The following is a 25,723-nucleotide window of genomic DNA, read 5'->3' on the forward strand; positions in this document are numbered from 1 at the left end:
CATAGTTATACGCTGATAAATCGTATACAAGCTTATATTTTTACAATATTTATAATATATTACACTGTTTATAGCGAGAAAAACTGAATTTTTAAGCATGGACGACTTGCCTTATAATGTAATAAGATTGGTGAAAAGTGGATCCTTGTACGAATCGTGAAGGAGAAGAAGCATTTTTATAAGAAAGAAAAATAAATAAAAAATTCAGAATAAACGATATTAGAATAAATAACATTTTTACTTTGATACATTTCAATCTATTATATTGATGCTGGAAAGTATGGAAGTTAGAATAAAATTTGGTCGTAGAGAAATTTCCATTAAGATAATTTAAACACAAACAAAACGAAGAAGAAATTCGTGTTTGAGTAGAATATTTCTATCCGAATAAGACTCTAGAGTACTACTGCATTAACATTAAAATAGCATTTCGGATATGAGATCATGCCGCAGAATATTGATAGGATATACACGTAAATAAATATCAGAATGGCAAGAAAATGGTATACTTAATCATTCCATACATTGTTATAAGATGGTAGATAGATGCTAAAGGATAGAAATCCCAATTATAAAGGTGTTAATAGAGTTTATTATATACTTTCTCTTAATAATTCGTTCGGGGTTCATGGGAGTATCAACTGTTTACGTAAAGGTTGCTGTTTGCTACGACTAACTGTTTACCGAAAACGTAAATTAACTTAGTAGCAATGTATTAATTTGTAAATGTCTCCATTTAAATAATTAGTGTAAAAGTACTTTAAGTTATAATTCTATAGGATTTAGTATTAAGTATTCAATATCTTAATAAAATTTAATTGATAAAAGTTGATTGATTGAATGATTTGAGCTTACAAAAATATTTGAAAAAATCACTTAAATTACTTAAGAATAAGATTGTCGAGAACTTGTAAAGACCCGAGGGTAGAACGAGTCTCTTTTGTATTTTTTTGGACAAATCAAAAAGAGTTTTCTATTAGTAAAAATAACGTTAATTTGTAGGGGTAGAAACTACTAAAAACCTCTAGCTCACCCCTCTTGACGACCCCTGCTTAATAATAATAATGTTTTTAATATGATTTTTTGATCGTTAGCAGAGATACAACGAATCTGTGCCACTCGAAACAATTTTCAGCGTTTAAAAATAGTTTTTAAACGAGGAAACACCCAGCAAGTTATAAACGTAAATGCTATACATTACTCTACAGACAGAAATGTCAATTGGACACTTTCTTTATTTTAGACAGGTATAAAACATCGTTAACTATTATTTTAAAATCTGTTACTTTTTACAGTAAATTAAGAGAAATAACAATCTGTCAGAGAAATGGCAGACAAGCAATACAGCAACTCTCTCACCTGTCATTTTTTTCGACAGGACATAACGAGAATTGATGAAGAGACTTTCTGAAAAACGTTAAGAAAAAGTTGAAACCGGTAATAGCTATCATTCGCTGTCATCTTTAATTATTAATACGTCTACAATCTGAATTACGATTATACAAAGACCTTCGGGGGAGTAAATAAAATACTCTTTTCTTTCTCTCTTCCCCCTTATTTCTTTTCTTTGAAGGACGTTGATGGATTCCGTATATAGGATATATGTTATTCTAAGACGTCTCTAACAGATGTGAAAATATTATAGATGATATACCAGTTTTATCTTTTCTTTAGATTGACTGTGTTGGACGTATTGGAAATGTCGTGAAAACTCAGTCAGAGAAACACATAGAGTCTGACAGGTCTTTTGTTTGACTCTGCTTGTTGTCGACAGAAATGCCTGGTCTTATTACACTTCAACGTTGCTAACATCTTCCGGACACATCCACCTGCTTCTATTCTTTTATATTAATTTTTTCCTTCTTAATTTTTTCCTGTTGTTTTGCATGGAAACGTAAGGGGAAAAAACTGGACAAAATATTAAGTTTAGACAGTGTTAATCTGTTTAAAATTGTCTAAAATTGTTATAAAGATTTTCCGGTGTCTTATTTGATATTTTTGATATTTTTCTAGTGGCAAGGATGGTTTGATACGTAACGTCGTTCCTGTCGACATCGATGGAAAAATGCTAAATTTAGAAATTTTCAATATTTTGATCGGATTAAGGAAGTGTATTTTCGATTTTTTTACATTAAGTTTCCACTTTAAAAAGTTCAAGTTTTCCGAAAATTACACCGAACTAATCTAAAAGAACTATACAGGTGACACCACATAAAAGACAATAAAGAAACAATACAACGGCGAAAAAGTTTTACAACAACAATAAAGATAAAAACAATAAAAATAGAACATAAAAATACAATACAGTAAAATAAAAAGTGTTTCCCTACATAAAAAAGGGGAAACTTAAACCGTTTAAAGGACTGTTGTAATGACTTTTCCATAGAATAACTTTAAGTAGAGCGAGGGAATTTTGAGATAAAATAGGATAAATTAATTCAACGACTATGGCAAAAATAAAATAAAATATAGAAAATATGCAAAATTAATACAATTCAAAAAACAAAAATAAGAGTGTAATCCAAAGTTGTACAGGAGATTTTATTTTTAAATTTATTCTCGGCTGAAACCGAATACAAACAGCAAAAAAAGAAAAGAGGAAAGGCCAACAAAATATTATTTATGAAAGTTGACTAGCTAATACAAGGGAAAAAAAGGGACAATTAATATTTATAAAGTTTCCATCCCCTCTTATTAATATTTAGCAACTAGTTTGTGATAATGCTTTATTTTCCAACATCATCAAGAGACAGCGTCACATAAATAGTTTCCTTAAGCTCTACCATTAGCGGTTGCCCCTGGGTAAATTCGTTGTAATCCCGCATACTGCTTCCACTAACTTTAACTGCATTTTTACGGTTGAAATTACAGTGGAAGGGGGGAAAAGCAGAGAAACGCCCTTATTGCTCGCTTGAGTACAAGTTAAAAGGAGATATTCGTCACCGAGTTGTGGTTTATGCTATCACGTGACCCGTTACATTTTAAGTGACTTTACCTCCGCATTTATGGCATAGATGTGGAAAGTGGCTCCTGGTAAAAACCGTAACAAAAAAGCACAGTCGTTCTGCTCGGCATCGCATCACTTTTTGTGCTCCAACGGGTTTTGTGTTTGGTAATGACGGAGTCTCTGCTTCCATTGATGGAATTCTTTGTCGTAATGCTTCTTTATGTTGGCCAATATTTGTTTCTATTTTCCAGGCTGAAGCCATAGAAAGGAAGAGAACGATGTTAAATATCGAACCACGCGATTCCTCCATAGTTTACCCACAAAATTTTATAAACTTGTTGCTTTGTATTAATTTTCCAGGCGGGACACAACAGAAAAATGAAACCGACGGACACGTGATAAAGTATCAGATATAAATTTGAAAGGTGCATTTACAAAGTTACGTTACCCAGTTTAAGGTCGACCAAATATGAGCGGACAGATTTCGTTAAATCCTATATTATCTGTCATTGAAGTGACAGAATTAAACTAAGTTAATGTCATTTGTTTTAATGCTAAGAGCGTAATGCGGACTATATACGGTGAACGATCCGGGGCTATAAATTCCGCCTTCGCTTACTGTTAGTATTGATTGTTAAATGCAACTTGCTAGAAACTATGGCAGATACAACGTGACTGTAGATGTGTGGAATTTAATTTATGCAGGATTGAAATGTCGTGCCGCTATACAACATCTAATGGGGATGTAGTAGGTTAGTAAATTATAGGTTAGTGTTGTGGTGCATTTAACACTGTAAAGCATAATGTTATAGTCTTTGTCCTACCGTTAATCGACTGTTGAGATGTGGTGCTGAATATCCCCCAAATAAATGCTTTGCAATATACTTTACACTCTGATTATGGTTATTCGTCAATTTGGCTGGTTTTTAACTTTTAAAATTTGATGCAATTATCGTATCGGTAGCAGTTGAGAAGTTGAGGAATTTGTAGAAGCGAAAATGGCATCCGCATCGATAATAGGAAAGCCGTAATTCTTCGTTGCAAATAACATGTTTTGTTATTACCAAGGCGGATGTCATTTATAGTTGGTGAAACTTTATTTATCATTTTCAACGTTAGATACTAAAATGTATCATTTGTAATAATAAATAATAAGCGCAAGACGTCGGAGAAGATAAATTATATATATTTAAATGTACTCCATTATAGAATAATAGTGTGGAGTGGCTGTAAGCAGGTGTTTCGGATTATTACTGGAGTGCAACTCATTGAGATAAGAAGAAAAATTTTCAATTTGATAAATCAAACAATAAAATTTAGTAGGTAACATAACATTTCACGTGTCAAGACAGGAAGTAAGCGTGACATCTGGACATAATGTTTCCGGAGCAATAGTGACAAGTGTCGGGAGTTTGAACAGCTCTTTTGCTTGACAAACAAACAAGGCTGCTTCAACTGTATTGGAAATCCATCGCCTTCAGGCTGCAACTAACATTTGCGTGTCTACGATACGTCATCGTCTCATCTACCCAATCAATAGGAAGCTTGGTAATTAACGTTCTACTCGAAGATGGTGCGACTCGTTAGTATTAGATTGCAAGAAGCAGGCTTTAGAAACGGATCTTGACGGATGAGGTCGTTACGCCGGAAAGTGTCATCTAAAAACCTTTAACCTCCCTTTAGTATGGCTTTTAAATTTCTTATGGGATCGAGTTCTGAGGTGTGGAATTCTTAACGTCTGTTGTTGAATCAGTTGAGCATTAAAGAGAATAAAAAGCAATGATACCGTCGTTTTCGTCCAATCACTCGTTGGTATCCTAGCAACATTGACGACACCAGAGGCTAAAAATAACTCCATCAGCCAAGCTCGACGATCATTTATTACCCGATAGATTGACGTAACAACTTCAATAGTGTCATCAACTAGCATCCAGCTTGTATATCGGAGCCAAATCCTGAATATGAAATCACTTTCTGAATCATAAATCTGATATTTTCCACTCAACTAGTGCAAATCTCTTCGTCTTCGTCGGCTTTAATAATGTTTCCCAACTGTGTAGTACACTCCATTTAAGCGTGAGAGGTAGAAAGCAGTAGAAAGAAAAGAACCAGCGGAGGTGTACGTAACGTGATACATTAGACAAACATACATCTGCCTGCCTGCCCGACTGCCTGCTACTTCTCTATTTACAAATTCATCAGCGAGCATCGCGTATCGAAAAGGATAACGTTACATTAGCAGCAACTCAAGACCGACCTCATCGGGTTAAACTAGTCCACCTGAAATACCAATTATTACAGCCCGCAAACATTTGTGGTCGTGCCGTACTAAATTACTAAGCTAGTCCGATCTATCATTCCCGGCCATTGCATTTGTCACTTAGTTAGCTAACGACGTAGTGGACACTGTCCTATGCGGGGAAAAATGGATCCATTAAGCACTTTCTAGCTGAGTAATGTGTTCCGGTAATTTAAACGGAGTGAAAACGTAATTCATGAGTGTAATCTTCAGCCTACACGCTTCCAAATAGGATCGGCTATTACGCCAGACTGACACCTGCCTTATATCAGAAAAGAACACACACTAATTCTTTCATTACTCGGGCCACAGATAAGAAGCAGAAATTACTTAATTTAAACGAGCTAACTCATTTGCTGTCGAAAATCTGTCAACAAGTTTTGCCTTTCGGCATAACTTGATGTTCCTCTATTGTTTTTATAAGAGAGTTAATAAGCGTCTCAACTCTACTAATTACTTGTCTCGTCTTTGTTTGCAGAGATCAAACATAACAAACTTGGAGTAGTGTAGAAATATATAAAAAAAGAGCTATCCAACTAGCGACTCGGGTGTGGAAACAGCGAAAAGTAAACATCAATGGATGAAGGTGATAAAATGTATCAAAGAAACAGATGTTGGCTAACGTTCAGATTAGAATTGCTCAGTCGATATAAAACATTTTCAAACTTATTTATAAGAAAATTTATTTCTAGACTAAAATTCTATTACGTAAGGGAATGCATTGGCTCTCCCCAGAAATGTGAAAACGTCTTCTATTTGTGGCCGGCGCATCCTTCTTTCGCTGTTTCTTTTGAATGTAGCACGTCTACAATCGAACGCTTTCTTGCCGAAACGATTGTTTCTGCCATCTATCAACCGCGACATCCCATAGTGCAACTGTTTACAGGTCACGTGGTCTGCCTTTGTCTATTCCCTTAACCATTCCAAGGATATTCCGTTTTCCTTTCATACATCATTTCTCGACTGCTGGATTGTTCTTAGATTGTGTTCGACATCGTTGACAATTTTCTATTAAAACTTACAGATAGATCTTTGTCTACTGCCACTTATCTCGCTGGTCGTTCGCAATCTAACATGATAGAACCAGTGAATCAATTGGTTTACACGTGTACGAATGTCGCGGTAATAAAACAAATTGCGACGGATCCATAAAGTGTAATCCCACATGTGCCGTTCGTGTTTGTTTCTACTGCAGATAACACCAATCTGACTTATCACCGGACATAGGACCTCCTAATAGACGTTACAACAGACAGACAAACAAACTAACTGCCGCGATTTATACACTCCTAACAGAAAACGAGACCACCTATTATATATATTAAAGATACATAATGTATATCGCATAGAATATTATGGAGTGGAGGATCAAAAAAAGCTTCATACTAGTCACTAGATTTCCTAATAGATTTAGCACAGACAAATTTACGGCCATTGATGATTTATAGTTTCTTACTTAACAAGGCGAGAATCCACCTGTAAATAATATCCAGAGTAGATAATGTGTAAGTAATATTATGGCTAGCGAATAGGGAATTAAAAAAGAAAGTTTTTAAAAGCTCAGCGAAAGTTTAAGTAAAGAAAGAATATACTTTTTCTGCTTGCAGAATTTTATTCGCGATCTTTTCTATTCTAAACTGACAGCCGAAGCAGAATAAATGTAAAAGAAGACAAAAAAAGCATGCGAAAATGTGTAAAGAAAGAACGTAATCACACCGACATCATGTCATCGCAATGCACGTATAGACTTAAACAAAAAAGTGGAGGAAAAAAAGTATATCGGAAGGGGAGGGAAACGTAACACATTGGTGTTGGAGCAAGGATAAATTTGATAAAACGGAGATGGAGTGAGCCAGAAGAAAAAAAACACACTCTTCCACAGCTAAAGAAAATTACATCCATCTGACATGTACAGTTTTTCTAAGGCAGAAGAGATTATAAGTCAGGACCTGTCCGTAAACGTTGCCTAATTTATCACCAGGCACCCGGTGTAAGTTTGCCCATTCGTCAAGCCGTCCCTGCAAATGTTGTTTTCTTGCAATCATTTGTGTCCTGCAGGCTGCCTCCTTATCCCATTTCCATACTCCTCAATAAAAGGATTAACTTTGCTCCTTTTCCCCCATTCCGTTTTTTAATCATTTCTGCTAAGCAATGCTCAGGATAATACTCGACCACATTACCTATTCTGCAAACCGTTATAGCCATGGTTTGGCTCGTTATGGTAACAATCGGATGGCAAAATCGATATATTTATCTCGAGTGAGTGATTGATCCGGTCAATTTCGGCCGTGATTAATTTGTTAAACTATTTAAAATTACTTTAATTATTAATTGATTATTAATCTTACTCGACATTAAATTATTTTAAACAATTCTTTTTTTTTTAATTATGTAATTTTTACAATGCTTCTACAGTAATAAATTACGGCAGTTTGGTGAAATTTAAGTCGAAATTAATGGAAAAAATCGGATAAAATGTACGTAAACAACGTAGAATATTAAGTTTTTTTTCTTTTCGCTATTTAATCTCAGAAATTTCTTATTAAAATACCCATTAATTTCATATATTAGGTGCAAGTTTGATGAAAAAAAATTAATTAAAAAAAATCTGAAATTAATTACAAAGTGGAATTCGACAATTAGTTTTTCCTACTTTTCTTTAATGGTTTTTTTATATATAAAGTATTAACTAATTTTAGATATTTTTAACTGCGTTTACTCATAATTTTAATTATCTTAACGCCGTTTCTCGTATCGTTTTTTCGCTATTATATAAAAATAGAGTAAGTCGAATGATGGTGGGACAGTAACGATGATGTTGCTATAGTCACAAAAGGTGGAAAATCGGTCGCGACAGCGTCAGCACGATTTAATAGGAGGCATGGCCCCGTATATAGCTATTATAGGAGAGAGACAGTACTTACTTGGTGTGAGAAGCAAAATTGCCAATGCAATCAGAGAACAGACAGCCACAATCACCAACAACGAAATCCCAATTCCACGCCAGTTAGGTCGGTCGACTGCAGCTACAGCCACTTCCTGCAACACACAAACGACACTTTTATAGCTTAACTATTAGGGAATGTTATTTGTAGCGAACAACATTCGAGACAACTCATCCTCCTACCTACTATTATTCTCCTGCTTAAAATTTAACGCGCTTCTGGATTATGGTATTGCTCTACCCGTTACCGATCGAAAATGTCTTTTCTTAATCACTTCGGATGTATAAAAGTATGCCAAAAGTTCAGATAAGTCACACACCAAACCATAAAATAAACTTGGAAGTGTATTAAGTCGATGGTATCGTGGTGGTAGAGCAAAAATCTCCCCGCACCTCAGTAAATTTTGTTTAAAATTCGCTTCTGGTAGGACGCATTAACGGAAAAAAATATATAGATGATAAGTTTATCGCACGGACTGGACTCTTTTAAAAAAAAAAATTGTTAAGCAACGTCATCAAAAAATGGCAAGATTTGGCAGAAGGGAGAAGGTTTTTCTAATGAAAGTTGCTTTAGAAGGAATGTTATCTGTTAGATATCTCAGTCAGCAATGTAAGTAGGCCGTTTGGAGATAACAAGTTTGTAGAAAATCCAAGGTTTAGAGTGAAGTTTATATCCTTCTGTAAAAAGCGTCAGATAACGGACTATAAAGCAGAGCTGCATGTGCCGAGAGTTAGAAAAGAGCCGATTCCCCTTCTTAAACAAAGTTGCTATCGTGCAATTAAGCTGAATACAAGTGCAAGCATTAGATGTAAAGACTCCCAGAGGGCTCTTGAAATCCTAAACACAACAACGAATTGCCAGTGTGCCACTACCTACCAGATCACCCATAAATACACACTATTGGCCGTTAAGAAGTAGTTGACGATAGAAGTTGCTAATGAGACATTTTCTTCTATGAGAAATCAGGTAAATGTTGAGTGAAGAAATATTTAGCCCCTAGAAAGTAGTATTTTTCACCGGAAACTTTTCGAGCGTATGATTTAAAAATGGCTTTTATGGAGCTCAAAACAGCGAGGTATCAGAATAGGGAAGGGGTTTTAAGACGAAGCAGCTGCCGCGGAGATGAATGGTTGCACATCAATGTCGGCTGTCGAGTTGTGTCGAGACTCGCGTCCACCGTACATCATAATTATGGCAGTAACAGTTCTCTTGACAGGTGCTAGCGCCTATAAGGCGCACAAAGAAGAGAAGAATCAACAAGCAGTTCGTCTATCCATCTGTAGAAAGATAAATGCTCAATGTAAAGTCCAGATTTCCCCTTGGGAAAGTACTATAAATCTCTCGACACAAAGAATCGTCAAAATGCGCGTATCTGTATTCAACACCGAACGGAAGCGTTATTACGCCATTCTGACACGAACTGTGGAGTCGTTTGTATGAGAAAATACGTGTAACTGTGACCTAGCATCCCTTCCCTGAATATCAAACAGAACCGACTTTCTAGTTCGCTCCAATACCCCGCGTTGAAAGTTGTGACTGATACAAGGCCAAAGTTATTATCGATCCAGGTGCGAGCGCCTCTTCTTCCTCGACCTTTTCAAAATTATTTGCTCGTGTGACGACAGGAAAAAAATTCTTCAAAATATTCAAATTTACTATTCTGATCGTGAATTATTATAAAAATCGGAATTTCCCTCTCGGGAAATCGCAATTCTACTGGAAGAAAAAAAAAATTATTAACTTTTCTCCATCAGATGACCGTAATGTGGAAGTTTCGTGTCTTTTAAGGGCTTACAGACACGACTTCTAAATTACTTTTGCGACATCAATAGCGCCGATTAGTCACGTGATTGTCCTGTTGTCTTATCGAAGCGGATAAGTTTTATAGAAAAGCACTGAAGAAAAGTTAAAAATTATTATTATTTTTCCGATAATTCTACCTTTAAGGATCTTTATATATATAAGCAGAATATAAAGTTTCATTAGGTGGAGCACAATCCCAGTGGCAACATATCTGTGTAATCTCTGATGCACTTTAAAACATGACTTAAATGACGAACGTCAACTCATAAAAATTCCAAATATCTTTTGCCACCGTTTTATTATTCCAGTTAAAAGCTGCTCATTTCAGTTTAAGAAGAGAATTTAAATTTCTTTCTTTTTTCTTAACCTGTCCATTATAGTTTTAGGAGATGTTTGTTTTCATTACTAAGAGAATTGCTACGTTTAAATAAGTACTGTTGATCGCGTGATGCCCACGTTCTCTTATGATGTTTGTGGAGATCGTATCGACTGCTGTAACCAGGTGACTAGACAGCATCCAGTTCACGAAGGCCATGTGACTCTGCAAGAGTCATTACTGCCACGTGAACACTTGAGTGCACAGCCATTTCTGTCGCGATAGTTTGTTGATTTTTACACACCCATAACCGTTAGTTATGGGTCTGTAAAAAAACGATCACGATTGATCCTAACGATCGCGTGATTAAAGGTGTCAAGAGAATGATCACGCGACCGAACCAAAAAAAAAATAATAATAATAAAAAAGGAAAACATCAACCTAACTGCAGTTAGAGATCTTTCATATTCTTTTTTTTACAAAAATCGTTATTAAATAAATATTTCGTAATAAAAATAATAATAATAAATTCGGAAAAGGGTCGCATTTTATTTTCCTTAACATAAAGAAAACCAAGATGTAAATCTTGTAGCAACGTCAAAAGATATTTCTTGCATGCAAGATTGTAAAACATATCCCTATCATACGACTAAAGAAGTATGATCGTACATCATACATCACGATAGTAAATCTATGAGAAGAGAGAGCTATGCAATACTTCATACAAATAACACGAAATCTTTTAACTGTCTCAATAAAAATTGCCAGCTTGAATTATGATACGATGCCTAACTTTGACTGAAATGTCGTAAAATCGACTGCTATGAATATTTGTTGACCATCAACTGAAAGTTTTTATTCTACCTAAACGATAACGGTAAATATTGATTCATACGGAAACGTTTTGCCATCAAAAATACAGAAAGAGCGTGTCTCGCTTCTTATTTATCGAATGCATCCACGCTTTCTGTCCAGCATTTTGCATTGTCCTACTCGATCTTGACATTCCTCGCCCTTCATCCGTTCTTCCTTTATTTTCGTCATAAATCACCAATTTGTGTCCTTGTCACTCCATCATTCCCATCACATTGTCTGTCTGTCTGTCCCTCCTCCATTTTCGACGGTCATCAATCTGTATTCTTTCTTTCGCTCTTACCTTAACATTTTTCATTAATTTATATCACTGTCCTTTCGAGTTAATCTTTATCAAGAGAAATACTCTCTGCTTCTTCCTATAAGCATTAAACAATATATATATCCTAATTTAAATTGAGTTTTCTCCTTTAAAAACCTTATAGAAATCTTACTAGACGATTCAATTGCCACTATCATTAACAAAATTAAATCTAACGTTATTACTACTAAATTACTCCACCGAAATAGGCCAATATTACCTGTAATCTAAAAATAGAAACAAAAGCTTGTAAGTAGATATGCAAGCCTCAATGATGTATGCAAATATATTCCTCCTTTCTAGCTGAGACAACAACTTTTGTTTGGAAAGATTCTTCTGCATTAGTTTGGTTGATGCAACCATTTGCGGTCGAGTTAAAAAAAAGGAAACCATTTTACCCAAAGGGAATTTTCTCTGATGAATTCTGCTTCCGTCAGAGATAGTATACGATTTATTTCAGCGAATAGAGAGTTAAGTCGTGGTTTCTAGAAATATTTTTATACATGGAGAATTCTTATTCATTACAACTTTCGATCCTCCAAGCCGGATAACCATAAGGATAAAGGAACAGATTGCGATTGAAGAAAGCCACAAGTTCAATGTTAGAGGGTATAGAAATCGAGAATAAATTCCTATCAAAAGCTGTAATCGATAATGCCAAAGAAAATCCACTTTATTCCAGCGACAATAGAAGGTCCAGTTAGATCGAAGTTGCCCAACTATATCACCCACCAAGCGTAAACAATAGTAAAACTTATCACTGACCCATCTCTACTAGCAACCCCCAGCTCCCATTATCTATCGTGCTAGAGACCTAATATCTATCCAGCCGTAAGACCCTATCCAACCTCCAGATTCTCGCTAACCTGTTATCTGTCCGGCATTCCTTCCAACTGTTTCCTTCAGCCATGTTTCTTCTTAAGCATGTCTTTCTTTCCAACGTCACTCTATTCCGTCTTCACTAGTGTATTACATCCGATTCCGTCCTTGTCACACTCATCCGCCCCTTTCCAGAGGATTCTTTCTTTCGATTGATGCTTCATTTTCTCTGCACTAGTTCCAAATACAGTTGAAAAGAAGAAAGATTGAAGTTTGGTAGCACGCTGAAAAGACCTTTTCCAATTCAATACCTTCGCTATCGTTTCTCGAAAGAAGGAAAAAAAAACACCAAACCAGCATTAAACTTCTAAAAAACAACGGTGAGATTGGGTTAAATATAACATCTTCTCTCTACTTTTTCTTTAAATTTCGGTAAACCTGTTGTACGGGGGAGAGATTCTTCTCTTTTATACAACTGTCACACAGTGCGAGTTGTAAAGAGGCGTTAAAGCAGTCTGAAGATACATACGAAAGTTGACAATGGGAATGTGTAAAGACGGACTTTAGCACAACAGACAGATTACAGAGATTGGAAACAAACCGACAATAGCTAAACTTGCAGCACTATTCAGTGAGTTGAAAGGGCTTTGCAAAAGCGTGAAGGATGAAAACGTTTGGTGCAAATCGCGATTGCAAGGAGACACCTGACGAACTGAATTCCACACGTCAAGGATTGTCAATGTCCCGAGGTAAATGTATTGTCCTGCAGCCAATCGTCAAGGAAATGAAAGATTGCAGAGAATCTCTCCCATTGCAGATAAGTGATGGAACAGCGTTTAATGATTTCTCTTATCTAGTATTAAGAAAGATAATGGATGATAAAGCAATTGTAATTGAGAAGCAAACCGCGTAATTACAACTGCAGGCTCCCCTATGCGAATCCAATTTTCTTTGGTGTGTTAAAAAAAAGTGGCTCTGATGTAATTACTTCCGTTCAAGTCGAAACTTGGCATTTTAAGCGACGATAGTTGTAAAGACTGCGATTAAATCACAAATAAAACATCCAATAGCGAAAAAATCCATTACGTTCCGACGCACAAGAATCTAGAGGCAACTATTTAATTTCTGAAACTTGCTCCTAGCGCGGGATGCGATCAAATCCGATTTCCCATTCTATGATATAATTTATCATTTGTATTCAGAAAAGGTAGAGAGGGGGAGAAAGCAAGGAGAAAATCCATGCACGGAATCGTGTTACCCACAATAGAAAGTCTGCAGAATGTGTCATGGATTGAACCGAGCATCGATCATAGCATCCATTTCTACAAGCTTCCGATTGAAAAAAGTCACTTCTTTCCCTCTTAAGACTTATATCTCCATATGGAATTGGAAGTTGCACAGTGGTGTGGTTTCTGTAACACAATTTTTTTGCCCGATCTGATACTGTAAAGCAAATCAGGTTTGTGCTATCTGATCTCCAACTGCATTTCTTCTCAGGTGAACAAACTCAAGGAAACTGTGACATTTGACAGATGGGTAACGTTCGCCCTGTCTTTCCACGTGCAGTTGCAGGCCTTTTTCAAATCATTCCGTTGTCGAAATACGATCCTTCTTCTAATGTTCTTCTAGAGGCGATTCGCTTCGCAGTCTCTTCAGCCATAAACAACCTTGATGTTTCTAGAATATTTTTAACGACCGAAAGAGACGAAGCGTTCTTTGCTCGCAACCATTCTTAAGGCAAGTAATTACAGGCAGTTCTCGTATTACACTCTAATTTTTATGCTTCTCCGGTTCTTATTTTCGTTTCTTCCATCCATTCATACAGTTATCCAAGTAGGAAAGAAGTATAATGCACAGATCGAAGCCGAATAATACAAGTTCTAGAAGCGAGTTCCAAATATGTGATTATACGAGAGAAAAAATACGTAGCAGCTAGTGAAAAGCTTACGACTTCCACAATAGCGATACAACATCTTCTATTGAAACAGGAGTGAAAAATATTTCTTTTAAATTTCATTGCGAGTGTGGAAAAAAAAAAAATACATTTTGCTTAATATATAAAAGCGAACGCGATGTATGCGAGAAAGAAGAACGTATTGAAACGTTACTCCAAAAATTACATCATAAAAGTTGCAAAGAAAGAATAATATGAAAGTGTATGGACAAAAAATAGGATTATTGTTATTTTCAGATTGAACATTCCTGCAAGAAAATACGCACAAAGGATCACTTTCTACAAATGTAAACAAAGTAGCATAGGCAAAAATATCACTCGGAGAACATTTTATGAATGACAAACAGAAACAATTCATTTATTTTTGTTCACATATAAAAAAAGATTAGAGAATCAACACAGTCATTAAAACTTCTAAACTTTTACTACGCCGGAAACGTACAATTAAACATTAATTCATTAAGTAATCTAGGTTAAAGAGAAAAAATAGTATTCCAATAAGAGTAAACAGAATAACATATAAGACAAATAGCAAAAAAAGAGACTTATTTGGTTTGACGTGGTAGGAGAATCCTCAAAAGATGGAAGCGAATTGTCGTTCCCAGTGGTTCTGTCAGAATTTGTTTTCCAAGTCGATAAAACTAATTAAATGACGAGAATAAAGAGAAAGTTCCCTTGCGATATATATATATATAGATAGATTAGTCGAGGTTCCTTCCAAAAAGTTGACTACGCAGAAAACAGTGAAAGGCCAAATTGTCGGTGGGTAATTGCCACCTAATGGAAAGTAATATCGGTATAAATTGAATGTCTGCTCTGCAGGAAAGTTAGGTAAAGTTCCTCTTCATTTCCTCTGTTTAATGTACCTGAACAAAGACGTCCAGTAATGGTTACAACGCGTGCAAGAGCCATTCGACGCTACTTCTTAATGGGACATCTCTAACAATACAGAAATATTCTATTCTGCACCAGGCATCGACACACACACACGGCCGAATTACTTCCACTTCTTCAAAACGTTGCTTCGATACATAGGTAGGCCATAAAAGTGCACTTTGCCATCCACGAAAACGGTCCGACGACGCAACCGGAACACTTAGAGCAGTTAGAAAGGAAGGAGAGAGAGTCTCAACCGAACATGAAACACCTAATAAACCATAGAGAGACCGATAGAAAAAAAAGAGATAATAAATTGGTTTGCCGAAGTTCAGTCACGCAAGAGGTTAGCCTTATCCCCCAGGACCCTATGTTGTGATCAATACGGCATAGGCTGTAAAGTCCGAACTTCTAATTATCATCTCACCTGTAACTCCATCTGCACACGTTTGTCATCGTCGTGCATTCCAAACAGTATATGGTTAATTAAGGCGAAGCGAACGGTGCGAAAACATCCTCTGAATGCAATCGAACATTAAACAAGCAATTGTATTGATCTGTATCAGTTGATCAACTAAACCTTCATTTTAACCAAGTTGAAGTTTCCGCAGTCGTAACTTCTAATGATGTCTGATGCGGAGAATAAACTACAATTACCACTACAGCTGCGCATTATTTATTTTAATAAATCATCCGATGCATCCGAGTATCGAGCGCACATCTTGCTTAACATCTTTCCTCACTTACGTACTTATCCAATCCGAATTCTGCACGAAATTCTTAATCAAATCAATAAAATCCGCAGATCGTTACGTAAAACCTAGTCAAAACTTTGGTCATTTTCTCTTTTTTCAGACCCAAAGCTATTTTCCGGGGCGCGTAGAGCCAACACCTCCGAGTAATCCTAAATATTATTGTAAGAGAGACGTTAAAACAGTAGAAGATGTAAAACGGCGGAAGTTTATCTATTTTTAAAGAGAGTTTTGGCGTCTTTTTGTATAAACAGATAGCAGGAGCGTGATAAAAAAAATGTCTAGTCCTAAGAGTGAGCAGATGTCGAACTGGGTTTGAATGAATGAATGCTTGATTAAGGGTAACAATTTCCGAATCAATAAGCCCCACCTGTAGCCGGGGAGAAGAGAAAACATCGAACACACCTGTAGCTAAATCCACAAACGCAGTTCCTCAACAGATGAAGGCGAGCGGCTACAACTTTGCTTATCTTATCGATACCTGATACGCAACTGGTTGACTTACCTCTTTCGCTGGAGACGGTTGGGGCGGTGGAAGTTTTGACTGTTTCTTACCAGCAGTCATGATCTGATCCTCCGGCCCGCACCTCTCACATTCCGTCCCTTTATCCGACTCCAGACTGCACAGTACGAAAAAAAAGTCACAGACCCAAAGAACTAGTCACTGAATGTGACACCGACATACAGCGATGCTGCTGATGTTGCGTGCGTAAGCCTGGCGATTGATGCCCTCCTCCTCCCGAATATTCTCTACTGTTCGCATCGACGTCATTATAGAAGAAGGATAGAGGGACATATAGTGCTGCCAGCTGGTGGAAAGACGGCGAACTACTTCCGATCGATCCCTCCTTTTATGTGTAAACACTGGTTTATACTATTCACACATCGATTGAAGAAATTTCGCAGATGTTTTCAAAGTTAGCGTATTAAAGGCTTAAATTATTAAACCTAACTTCCTTCCTAGGTAAGGGGCCTCTTTTTTAAAAATTCCTTTATTACACCGAAAAATTTACATCCCATGCAACACGTAGGATAACTTCTATCGTTAATCTGTTTATTGTTGATTAGATGTTTACCAGACGCCAAAAGTTAATTCGATAATGCTTATAAAACATTGTTCTTCCTCTTCTTCCTCTTCCTCTCCAATCGCATATCCGCGCTCAGTTTCCGATCCGTTGTTTACCTTTATTCTATTATTGTGTATAATTTTGAACGGGGGAGGCTTTTGATTGATGTTATCAATATTTTCCGGACCAACTACTCGGTTACGTGTTCGTGACGTAAATACTTATACATCACGAAGGTCGCAAGCTTAATGGTTTCTCCATCTTATATTTGCCAGCTTTATCTATGCTTGGTGCATCCAGTGCAGTCAATAAGATGTCGGAAAATCGTTTATTGTCCGAAAACAAGCGAGAGTAGAGATAAAGAGAGAAGGCATCATAACCTCTGACAATATGGTACGACTACTGGATGGAAATGCCAAAGACATTCTAGGAAATGGTCATTGGAATGTGACTATTAACTGTGCATTTTTTTGTGTGTTTCCTCATCTAAACGCTCTTTCTTTCTATGGCAATCTGTGAATAGTTTATGAGGTGTTTCCTCTATATTGCCTATATCAATCGGCAAGATTATACGGATGTAATCGAGGTTATTGCTTCTTCGATAATTTAACATTAATGAAGACGTGGAACGTCTCGGAATAAAAATAGGATAGAGATTACCGTAGGAAGAATATAGAAATGGAGAAAGAGAAACTGTTGAACGATTCACCTAACATATCGAATAGATAACGAGATAAAACTCTCAGCGCATTAAACATCGGCGCAAACAATCAATTTTTCAAACAGGGTGCCTCGGGGGGACATTTGTGCACGGAATTTGTTACAAAAGCTGTTTGCATATTCATCTCTTTAAAGGAGAGAAAGTGATTACGCTAAACATCAGCGGATCCTGGGTGATAAAGTAAGTAAATAGGAGAAGGGTTTAAGCCAACTGGCAATTTGCGCGATAAAAGAAAAAATGGTAGACGTCACCTGATGAGAAACACCATTGACTGGGTCTATTCAATTAGAATGGTTGGCTATCGCCCTGGTAGAAATGCCGGCTGTCAGTCAGATCTCTAAATCTCTGCCTCAGATCGTAGCACGTCAATAAGGGGGCGCCAGAAAGGCGTCGCCAGCTCTCGGCTTTAGTAAGACGCTCAATTTGTTGGTGAGAGCCAAGCGGGGGTGGAGGGGGTGGCCAATCTTTGTTTGCCCATAATAATTCTGTTGGGTTTTGGACGGATGAAAAGAGCCATAGCTTTAAATCGCGCCCATTCCCAATCAATCGAACAGTTTACTAAGGTTTTCCACTTCATCCCACCCGGATATAATGGCCTTATATGCCATTTTGCAATTATTCCCGGGATCGATGGCGAGCCGAATGTAACACACTAGCAAAAATATCTCTGTCTCTTCCTCTTCCTTTAATTTGATTACAATTGTGCCGTTTCTCGAATGGGAAAGTATTTAGGGATTTACATAACCTATACGTGGAGAAACTTGCTAGAATCTTTCAGTTTTTCAACAACAATCCTTACCGAAATATATTTTTTTAAAAGATTTTTATTCGATTTTTATCAGGTAAACAATTTATTTAATTCTATTTTATTAATTTTCTTCGCATCTAAAGGGACATAAGCGAGTGTAAACACTTATATTCGACTAATTTAATAAATGAACAATACAAATTGTAATTATTTTAATAAATTTAACAGAAATTACGCGAATATATTATGAAAAAGCCAAAAATTTCGAATTTTTCAGACGAATAAAATTGAAATTAAAAGGAAAATTGAAAAGATTTATTTTGTTTTGAATAAGAAATTTTAAATTTAAAACTTTTAGGAGAATATTAAAGACGGAAGAGAATTTGTAACGTGTAAAAGTTTTGGAGTAAAATGGCATATCAACACCCTGGCAAGAAGTTCTCTCCTAATATACAGACCTAATACGGAACTCGAGTCATTCAGTATAGTAATAAAAAACAAAAAAAAAAGTGGAGGAGACGAAAAAGCAGCTATAACTCGGATCAGTATCACTTCAGCACTCCTAAAATTACCAGAAGTCTCTGGCGGATCCACATTTTCCGACCAATCGGAAAGGAGAATCCCGCAGGGAAGCCAGTTTACAGGGAAACGACTAGCTTCCATTACGAAAACCGCGAACAAGACGCTGTCTGTCAACAACCACTGTCAAACATTTTATTCATATGTGTCGAGAAAGTTTTTCTCTTTAAAGCTTTTCTTTAAAATCGATCGGAAATATCCCGAATAAACGAATAAGCATTGCAAATGAGATTCAATTGTAGCGTGTCTAATTTCTTTGCTCCTGCCCACTTCTGATGACATCCGGTGACTATACGGAAGGTTCTTTTAAAAATAGCACAGAATTCTTATTTTTAATTTTAAAAACTAAAGTATCTAATTTGTACTATATCTTGTTATGTTAATCGCTCGGTTGGTGGTCGAGTGGACCACCCGGGTTACCATTGTAAGCAAAGGGTTCCTCTTTAAGTCCAGATGTCGTCATCTGTTATAAAGTCGTCGATACCGATTCTGACAGCATAAACAATGTTAAATAGGAAGGAACAGGTTGGATGGAAGCGTTGTAAATGCGTGAGAATGTTTAGAATGGAGGCGAAGTATACGTAGAGGCTCGATAGACCTCCATCTTGCAAGAAATCAATTTTTGTGAAATTTTACGAGATCCCTGGCATTACGGGGACTCTCCTGCATAAGATAGTAGTTAATCGAGTTCTTTCGCAAATTAAACGTATAAATTAAGCTAAAGATTGACTTCCATGGCTGGAAAAGTAGCATTTATGTATTCAACAATAAAGGTCGATTAAGTTGGGAAGTTCCGTTCGATTCTGCGAAACATTCGGTCGACCCGAATTAAATTTTTATGCCAAGAAAAAAATGATGAAATCCATAAAAGAAGCAAATAAAACCATGTTCAGAAAACAAATATAGTGTCACTAGAAAACATATTGAAAGATAAGAATGGTATCACTCACTGTTGAGAACACCTGGATGAGTTGTATTATTTCTCTTATGGCAAGAGATAAATTTTATGAAAATTAATTAAAGTATTATATAACTAATTAATTTATAATTATATTAAAAATAGATACTAATTAGGCAAAAGATTGATTTTTGGAAATTTATTGAATGAGTTATTTAAACTGAGTTAAATTGACTCACGATTAGATTCAAATCAGTCGTTACAAGACGGATTATCGACTCTAAAAATAGCAAACAATGTTAACTTTTACATCAGGTAGGAGTCATTAGAGAAATGAGATATTTTAATTGAGATGGAGAAGAGCAGATAGAGAATCGGATTGGACGAAATTTGATCCTTTTTTAATTAAATGAAAACTTATAAAACAGATTCTTTCTCATACTCCGAACGTATAAAAATCTTTTTATCGATGTAATCTTTACATTTTTTAAACTTTAATGATACCAAAAATCACTTATAACTATCAAAATTAAGAAGTTCGGGATTATCCGGATAAGTGTTTTTTATACCTTGTCAGAATTAAATATTATCTAGGATGATACGGATTGCCTGAGATAATTAGAAAGTTTCTAAGGAAGGAAGAGATTAACAAGATAATTTAAATAATCTGGAATTTACATAACAGAAAGAACAAAGATCTAGCTTGGAAGAAAGGTATTATAATCACTCTTTAATTCTAAAACATGAGGAGTAAAGATATAAATTATTTGAAGACTTTCAAAAACAATATTATCAATAATTGCATAAGCAGGACGATTTTGAATGAAACATGTTTTCCTTTAAACTTCTTTCCTTCTCCCTTTAGAGGAATGTAACCTTTTTTATATATATATATTTTTTTTTATTCTTTGAATTCTTCGGATGCATTCTAGTAATACACTTTCTACCGTTTGATTTTATCTTCAACACTCTTGGAGATATAAGGGTGATTCGATAGAAGTTGTCTGAATCACCCTGTATGTTAAGAAGATACATTCGATGTTATTGCTAGCGTGAAAAGAAGAAATGGACGGAGGTCACGTGGCGAGAAAATCCTAGGAAACCATAGTTTAAAACTAAAAACCAAGAGATAGAAAAAGAGCAGAAAGTATCAGAAAGTGAATGGGTTGAGATTAAGAACTTTTCTTTGTGATACACGAGAAAAAACAGACACAAACGGGCAAAACATATAAAAGGAATTTCAGAGAAAATATTATCCTGCAATGAAGTGAAAATAATGAAAGTGATGTTGATGATAACAAATAACTTAGTCGTAGAAAATTGTTATAATCTCTGTAACGGATAACAAATTACAATTGTTTAAAAGTAACAGGTAAGAAAATGTTAGTGAAATTAATGAAGAAAACAATAAAATCTGCCATTTAAATATATGTAAAGCAAGTAACATAGAAAAATATGTTAAATAAAATCAAAATTCGAATTTATTCAGAGATGCTGTATAGAATAGAAAGTGAAGAAAGAGAGCTGTACTTGAACAATAATTGTATTGTTTATAAATATCTCATGCTTTTTATCTTTAAATTCTTTTAGAATTTTTAAATTAATCATTCAATACATAAATTTAAAGTGAAAATGATCTCTCTGTGATTTCTGATTAAGTTGTCCGATTTTATAGTGTCAAATATTAGCATAGGCAGGATCATTAAAACAAGTGCGACCATAATCTCATAGTACGTGACTTAAGGTACACACCAGGAAAATACTAAAATAAGGAAGATAATACTGGATTATCTCAAACGGTAGTATTGGGCCACCGAAACAGATTCCAATAGATAATAGGCGGCTTACAGCCAGATAGCTATAAAAGTACTGTTGGGGTGCTGAGAAATTGGTGATTTAAGGCACCATTAAGGCGATCCTTTGAAAATCGCGATTTTTAATCCCATCTCGACTAGATATTTGCTTTACTCGGGATTACAATAAGGATTTGCTGTTAGGACAAGCGTGCAGTCATTGAAGTTTGTGGAATTACCCATAAATGAAATGGATGAATACATAATAATATTTATTCCATGTTAGATTTCAACTATTAGAAAGCTAGAGAAAGTATTTTTGAAATATTTTTTTAAACAAGGATTTAGTAGAATTGCACCATTGGGATAGTTTAGTAGCTCGTTTGGGCGTATATAGATGGAAGAGAGGAGATAAAATAGAAGGATATAATGTTACGAAAAGCGAATGATTCAAGTATTAAAGTCTGATGTGAAAAATTAAAAATAGAAGAAGTACTCAAAGTAATTATGGACATTGCAAATTTATTTTGCACTGCAAAAAGTAATGCAAAAAGTAAAAGGTGTGCGCTTAATTATAGATGATCTCGATGGCACAAAAGATTGAAAATTTAAGTTTTCATGATCATAAAGGAATCAAATTGAAAGAAGAAAGAAAGGAAATTAAAATCTTTTAACAAAAACAGTTTTACCTTCATAATTTATTACACACAATATGCTTTAAAAACAAGATTATCCATGTTAGATAGTAAATTTCTACCAGAGATTACCTTACTAAATAATAATGATTGCTGATGTTTAATGTTCTTTCCATAATAAAACAAATCGGACGTCAGATTTTTAAATTACATTTTAAGTTAGATTAGCTTCGAAAAAGAAATATAAAGAAAAAGAAAAAGAAAAAAAAATTAAGGATGAAAATAAGTAATGTTAATATAATGAGAGAAACAAAAGGAAAAAAGGTACAACTTTATAATTGAAATTTTCTTAAAAGAAAAAAGTCACTCCAAACATCTTTCGTAATCAATCAAGAATATTACTTAAAATGAAAATGAATTTGTAGCGCAGATTTTAAAAATAATAATAATAAAAGAAATCTCTTCTCGAATAAAATTTTTAAATGTAATAAATATAAACTAAACCGTGTTTTAAAATTAGAATACAAAGGGGGGGAAGAACAGAGTGATATATATATAATTCGCATTTTGATAGAGTAAAACCAATTCAAAGAAAGATGTTGAGAAGTGGTCCTTCAAGCAATAAAACAGTCATAATACGAACACAGTTTTAGCTCTTGTCTTAAAAGATGAATAACAACTGCTACTTTGATCTTTCTTTCTGAATTCCATAAAAATTTCGACGTCTTTATCGTACTCTTATCTAAAATTAGATAAATTTATTTCGCTTTGTGTTAGAATATTTTACAACATCGATCTGTGGCTCGCTTTCTTTCTTACCTTCCATCAGTTTAAAATTTGTTGTGATCGCTTTCTGTTTGTACTTCGACACAGTCTACTTTACAAATATATATACTTGATAATCCGGCACGTCTACCATTATGATTTTTTTAATTGTATACGGTAGACTTGCAAGGTTAAATTGAACGCAGAATTAAACTCATTGTAATAACTTCACCTTTACGCGATCAGTAATCTGGCATAATCGCTAATCTGGGTAAAGAATGGCCGGTTTATCGAGTGTATGGTGTATATCGTTTTCTGAGGATTTGTAAAGTTTTAATGACTTGGCATTGAGATAAATTTCAAAGTATGTCATAGACGAATGAATGAAACTGGTAAAATATTACTTTCTACGTTTGTAATGAAGGGAGGAAAAAAAAAGAGAGCAGTTATAAATAACAGTTTCGTAGATAACGTCGTTTTAGAAAATAATTACGATCAATTTTTTAGAAACTAATTTATGAAGGGTTGATAAATACAATGACTCCACTAAGAGTTTATTTGTCTTGGGATTACTTATATCTATCGGAGTATTACTTACTGGTTAGGATTTTTCTTGCTGGTACACTAAAAATAATTAAAATGACATTACCCCGAGACAGAAAACAGAAAACAAACCTCAAAAGTAAATTCCCTGTAGGATGATCTCTTACAGAAATTCGACATGATAAGATCAATGAACTGGCACTCTCCATTGTCATTTATCACAGAAGACGCAATCAATGATAATTTCTTGTCTCAGTATTGCCAGAACATCATTAAAATATAATTTTCGACGGATCCATTAAATACTTCCGGAGACGATCGCCTTTTAATATTAAGAGAAGAAGGTAATTCTTATAATGATGCGACGAAAATGACAGTTACGAAGAGTCACAATAATATAGGACTACTTTTCTCTTCTTATATTCAAAAATTATTAAAAGCAGATCGATGAAGATGATCCGTTTCAAATCCCCTTAAGAAATATTCATTTATAGAATATTTTTCATCTTAACTAATATATTTCTTTCCACGCATTATGACCACCAAAGGCGATAATTTTTTTCTCTCTCTCTCTCTCTCCTCTCTTTTTTCTCTCCATCCTCCGACATTTTCGATAATTACATGATTACGTCTAACATCAGATGCTCTACAAGAAATGTCCATTATATGGTTGTTTAATATAAATTTTCTATTTTTATAACAGGTTTACATATGTTTCAATGCGGTGATAAACTTTAAAAATTAATATAAGACTTTTTAATAAGAGAAAAGGCTTCCTTTAATTAATAATTGATGTTTTTTCCACTTATCTTTAATTATTTTCTTACTAATAATTTCGAAATAGAAAATTAGATAAATAATGCAAATGTTTTTTTTTTTCCTTTCTTAGTCTTAAATGCATGGGATCTTTTTTAATCTTCTACAAAATAATATTGATGTTGTGTGTCTATTGAATCTCCTTTTTTTGAGTTATTTGCATCTGTTTACTTTGATAGATTAATTTATTGAATGTTTTATGTACACATTCGGTAAATTGAAATCTAAGTTTTTCATTCTTTTTTTGCTAAATAAAAAAATTATTTTTCGAATAATGAAATGGGTTATGGATTTTGGTAACTGAAATGATATATAAATTACAATCAGTTTCGAAGTTTAACGCTGAATTGCTGCAATGTAAGCCAGGTAAGTCATTTGATTATATAAGATTATCATATTCCAGATTCGAAATATGTTAATCTCATTAATTATTTTACTCATTAGACGTAACTAATGCTAATTATAATGTCTTAACCACTATTTATGAAAAGTAATCCATTTTAACTACTTATTTCCTAGTAAACAGCTTATTAAATAATAATACATTATGCTACTTAGATATAAAACGAAATTGGTAAGGAACCAAGACAAAAAAAAAGGAAATTTGAATAAGAATCTAGTCAAGAATGAAGTTACCTGCATGCGAAACTTAACGACTTAGATTTTTATCTATTGGTAATATACCTGAAAGAAAACACTTTCTATCAAATTAACCATTTGAAGAAGTCATTATACTTATCACAGCCAAAGCCCGAACTCATTACAGACCTACATTAAGTGAGAAAGCGGGAGAAGGAGAAGAAAAATGATCTTGATTATCTTATAGCAACTACTTATTGGCAGCCATTATTACGATTCCGTTGGAGAGACACAAAATGGAAGAGCGTGGACCCGAAATATGTTTGCACATGTGTTGCGATACAACATGCACCAACACTACGCTCCATCAATATTACTCACGTACGGATAATGCACCCAAACGTGAATCTATCACGTACACCGTTGATGGCATGTCTGTGGCACCCCTAACGCGATTTCAACTACTTCTCTTATATCCTATGGGGATAGAGACATCGTTAGCGTTATTTATAGCTGAGTACCGTTACTTCTACGTAATTAATTATACGTGACTACTTTGTTCAAAGTAGCGGATCGGTCCAATCAATCCGGACTCAAATCCTAGTTATAAATTACCAGGATCCGTACGTCTAAACGAATGATGAATACAACGCGTATAAGAACTAACTTAGCTTGACACATATCATTTGCCACG

At 34.9% G+C, this 25,723-nt stretch overlaps 1 protein-coding gene across 3 annotated transcripts in view; it reads right to left on the reverse strand.

Moving 5' to 3' along the window:
* LOC136986550 (dipeptidyl peptidase 4-like) overlaps positions 1 to 25,723 on the reverse strand; it is a 185,397-nt gene that overhangs the window by 140,668 nt on the left and 19,006 nt on the right. For 2 of the 3 annotated variants that reach the window (XM_067284110.1, XM_067284109.1), the window contains exon 2: positions 8,171 to 8,285. In XM_067284110.1, the coding sequence (XP_067140211.1) occupies positions 8,171 to 8,285 (115 nt within the window). Of the gene's footprint in view, positions 1 to 8,170; positions 8,286 to 16,390; positions 16,659 to 25,723 lie in introns of those variants that run through there. The other variant, XM_067284111.1, reaches the window with a different exon arrangement.

Source organism: Centruroides vittatus, unplaced genomic scaffold, assembly GCF_030686945.1.
Source record: "Centruroides vittatus isolate TY-2023 unplaced genomic scaffold, ASM3068694v2 scaffold_1152, whole genome shotgun sequence".
Lineage (NCBI taxonomy): Eukaryota > Metazoa > Arthropoda > Arachnida > Scorpiones > Buthidae > Centruroides > Centruroides vittatus.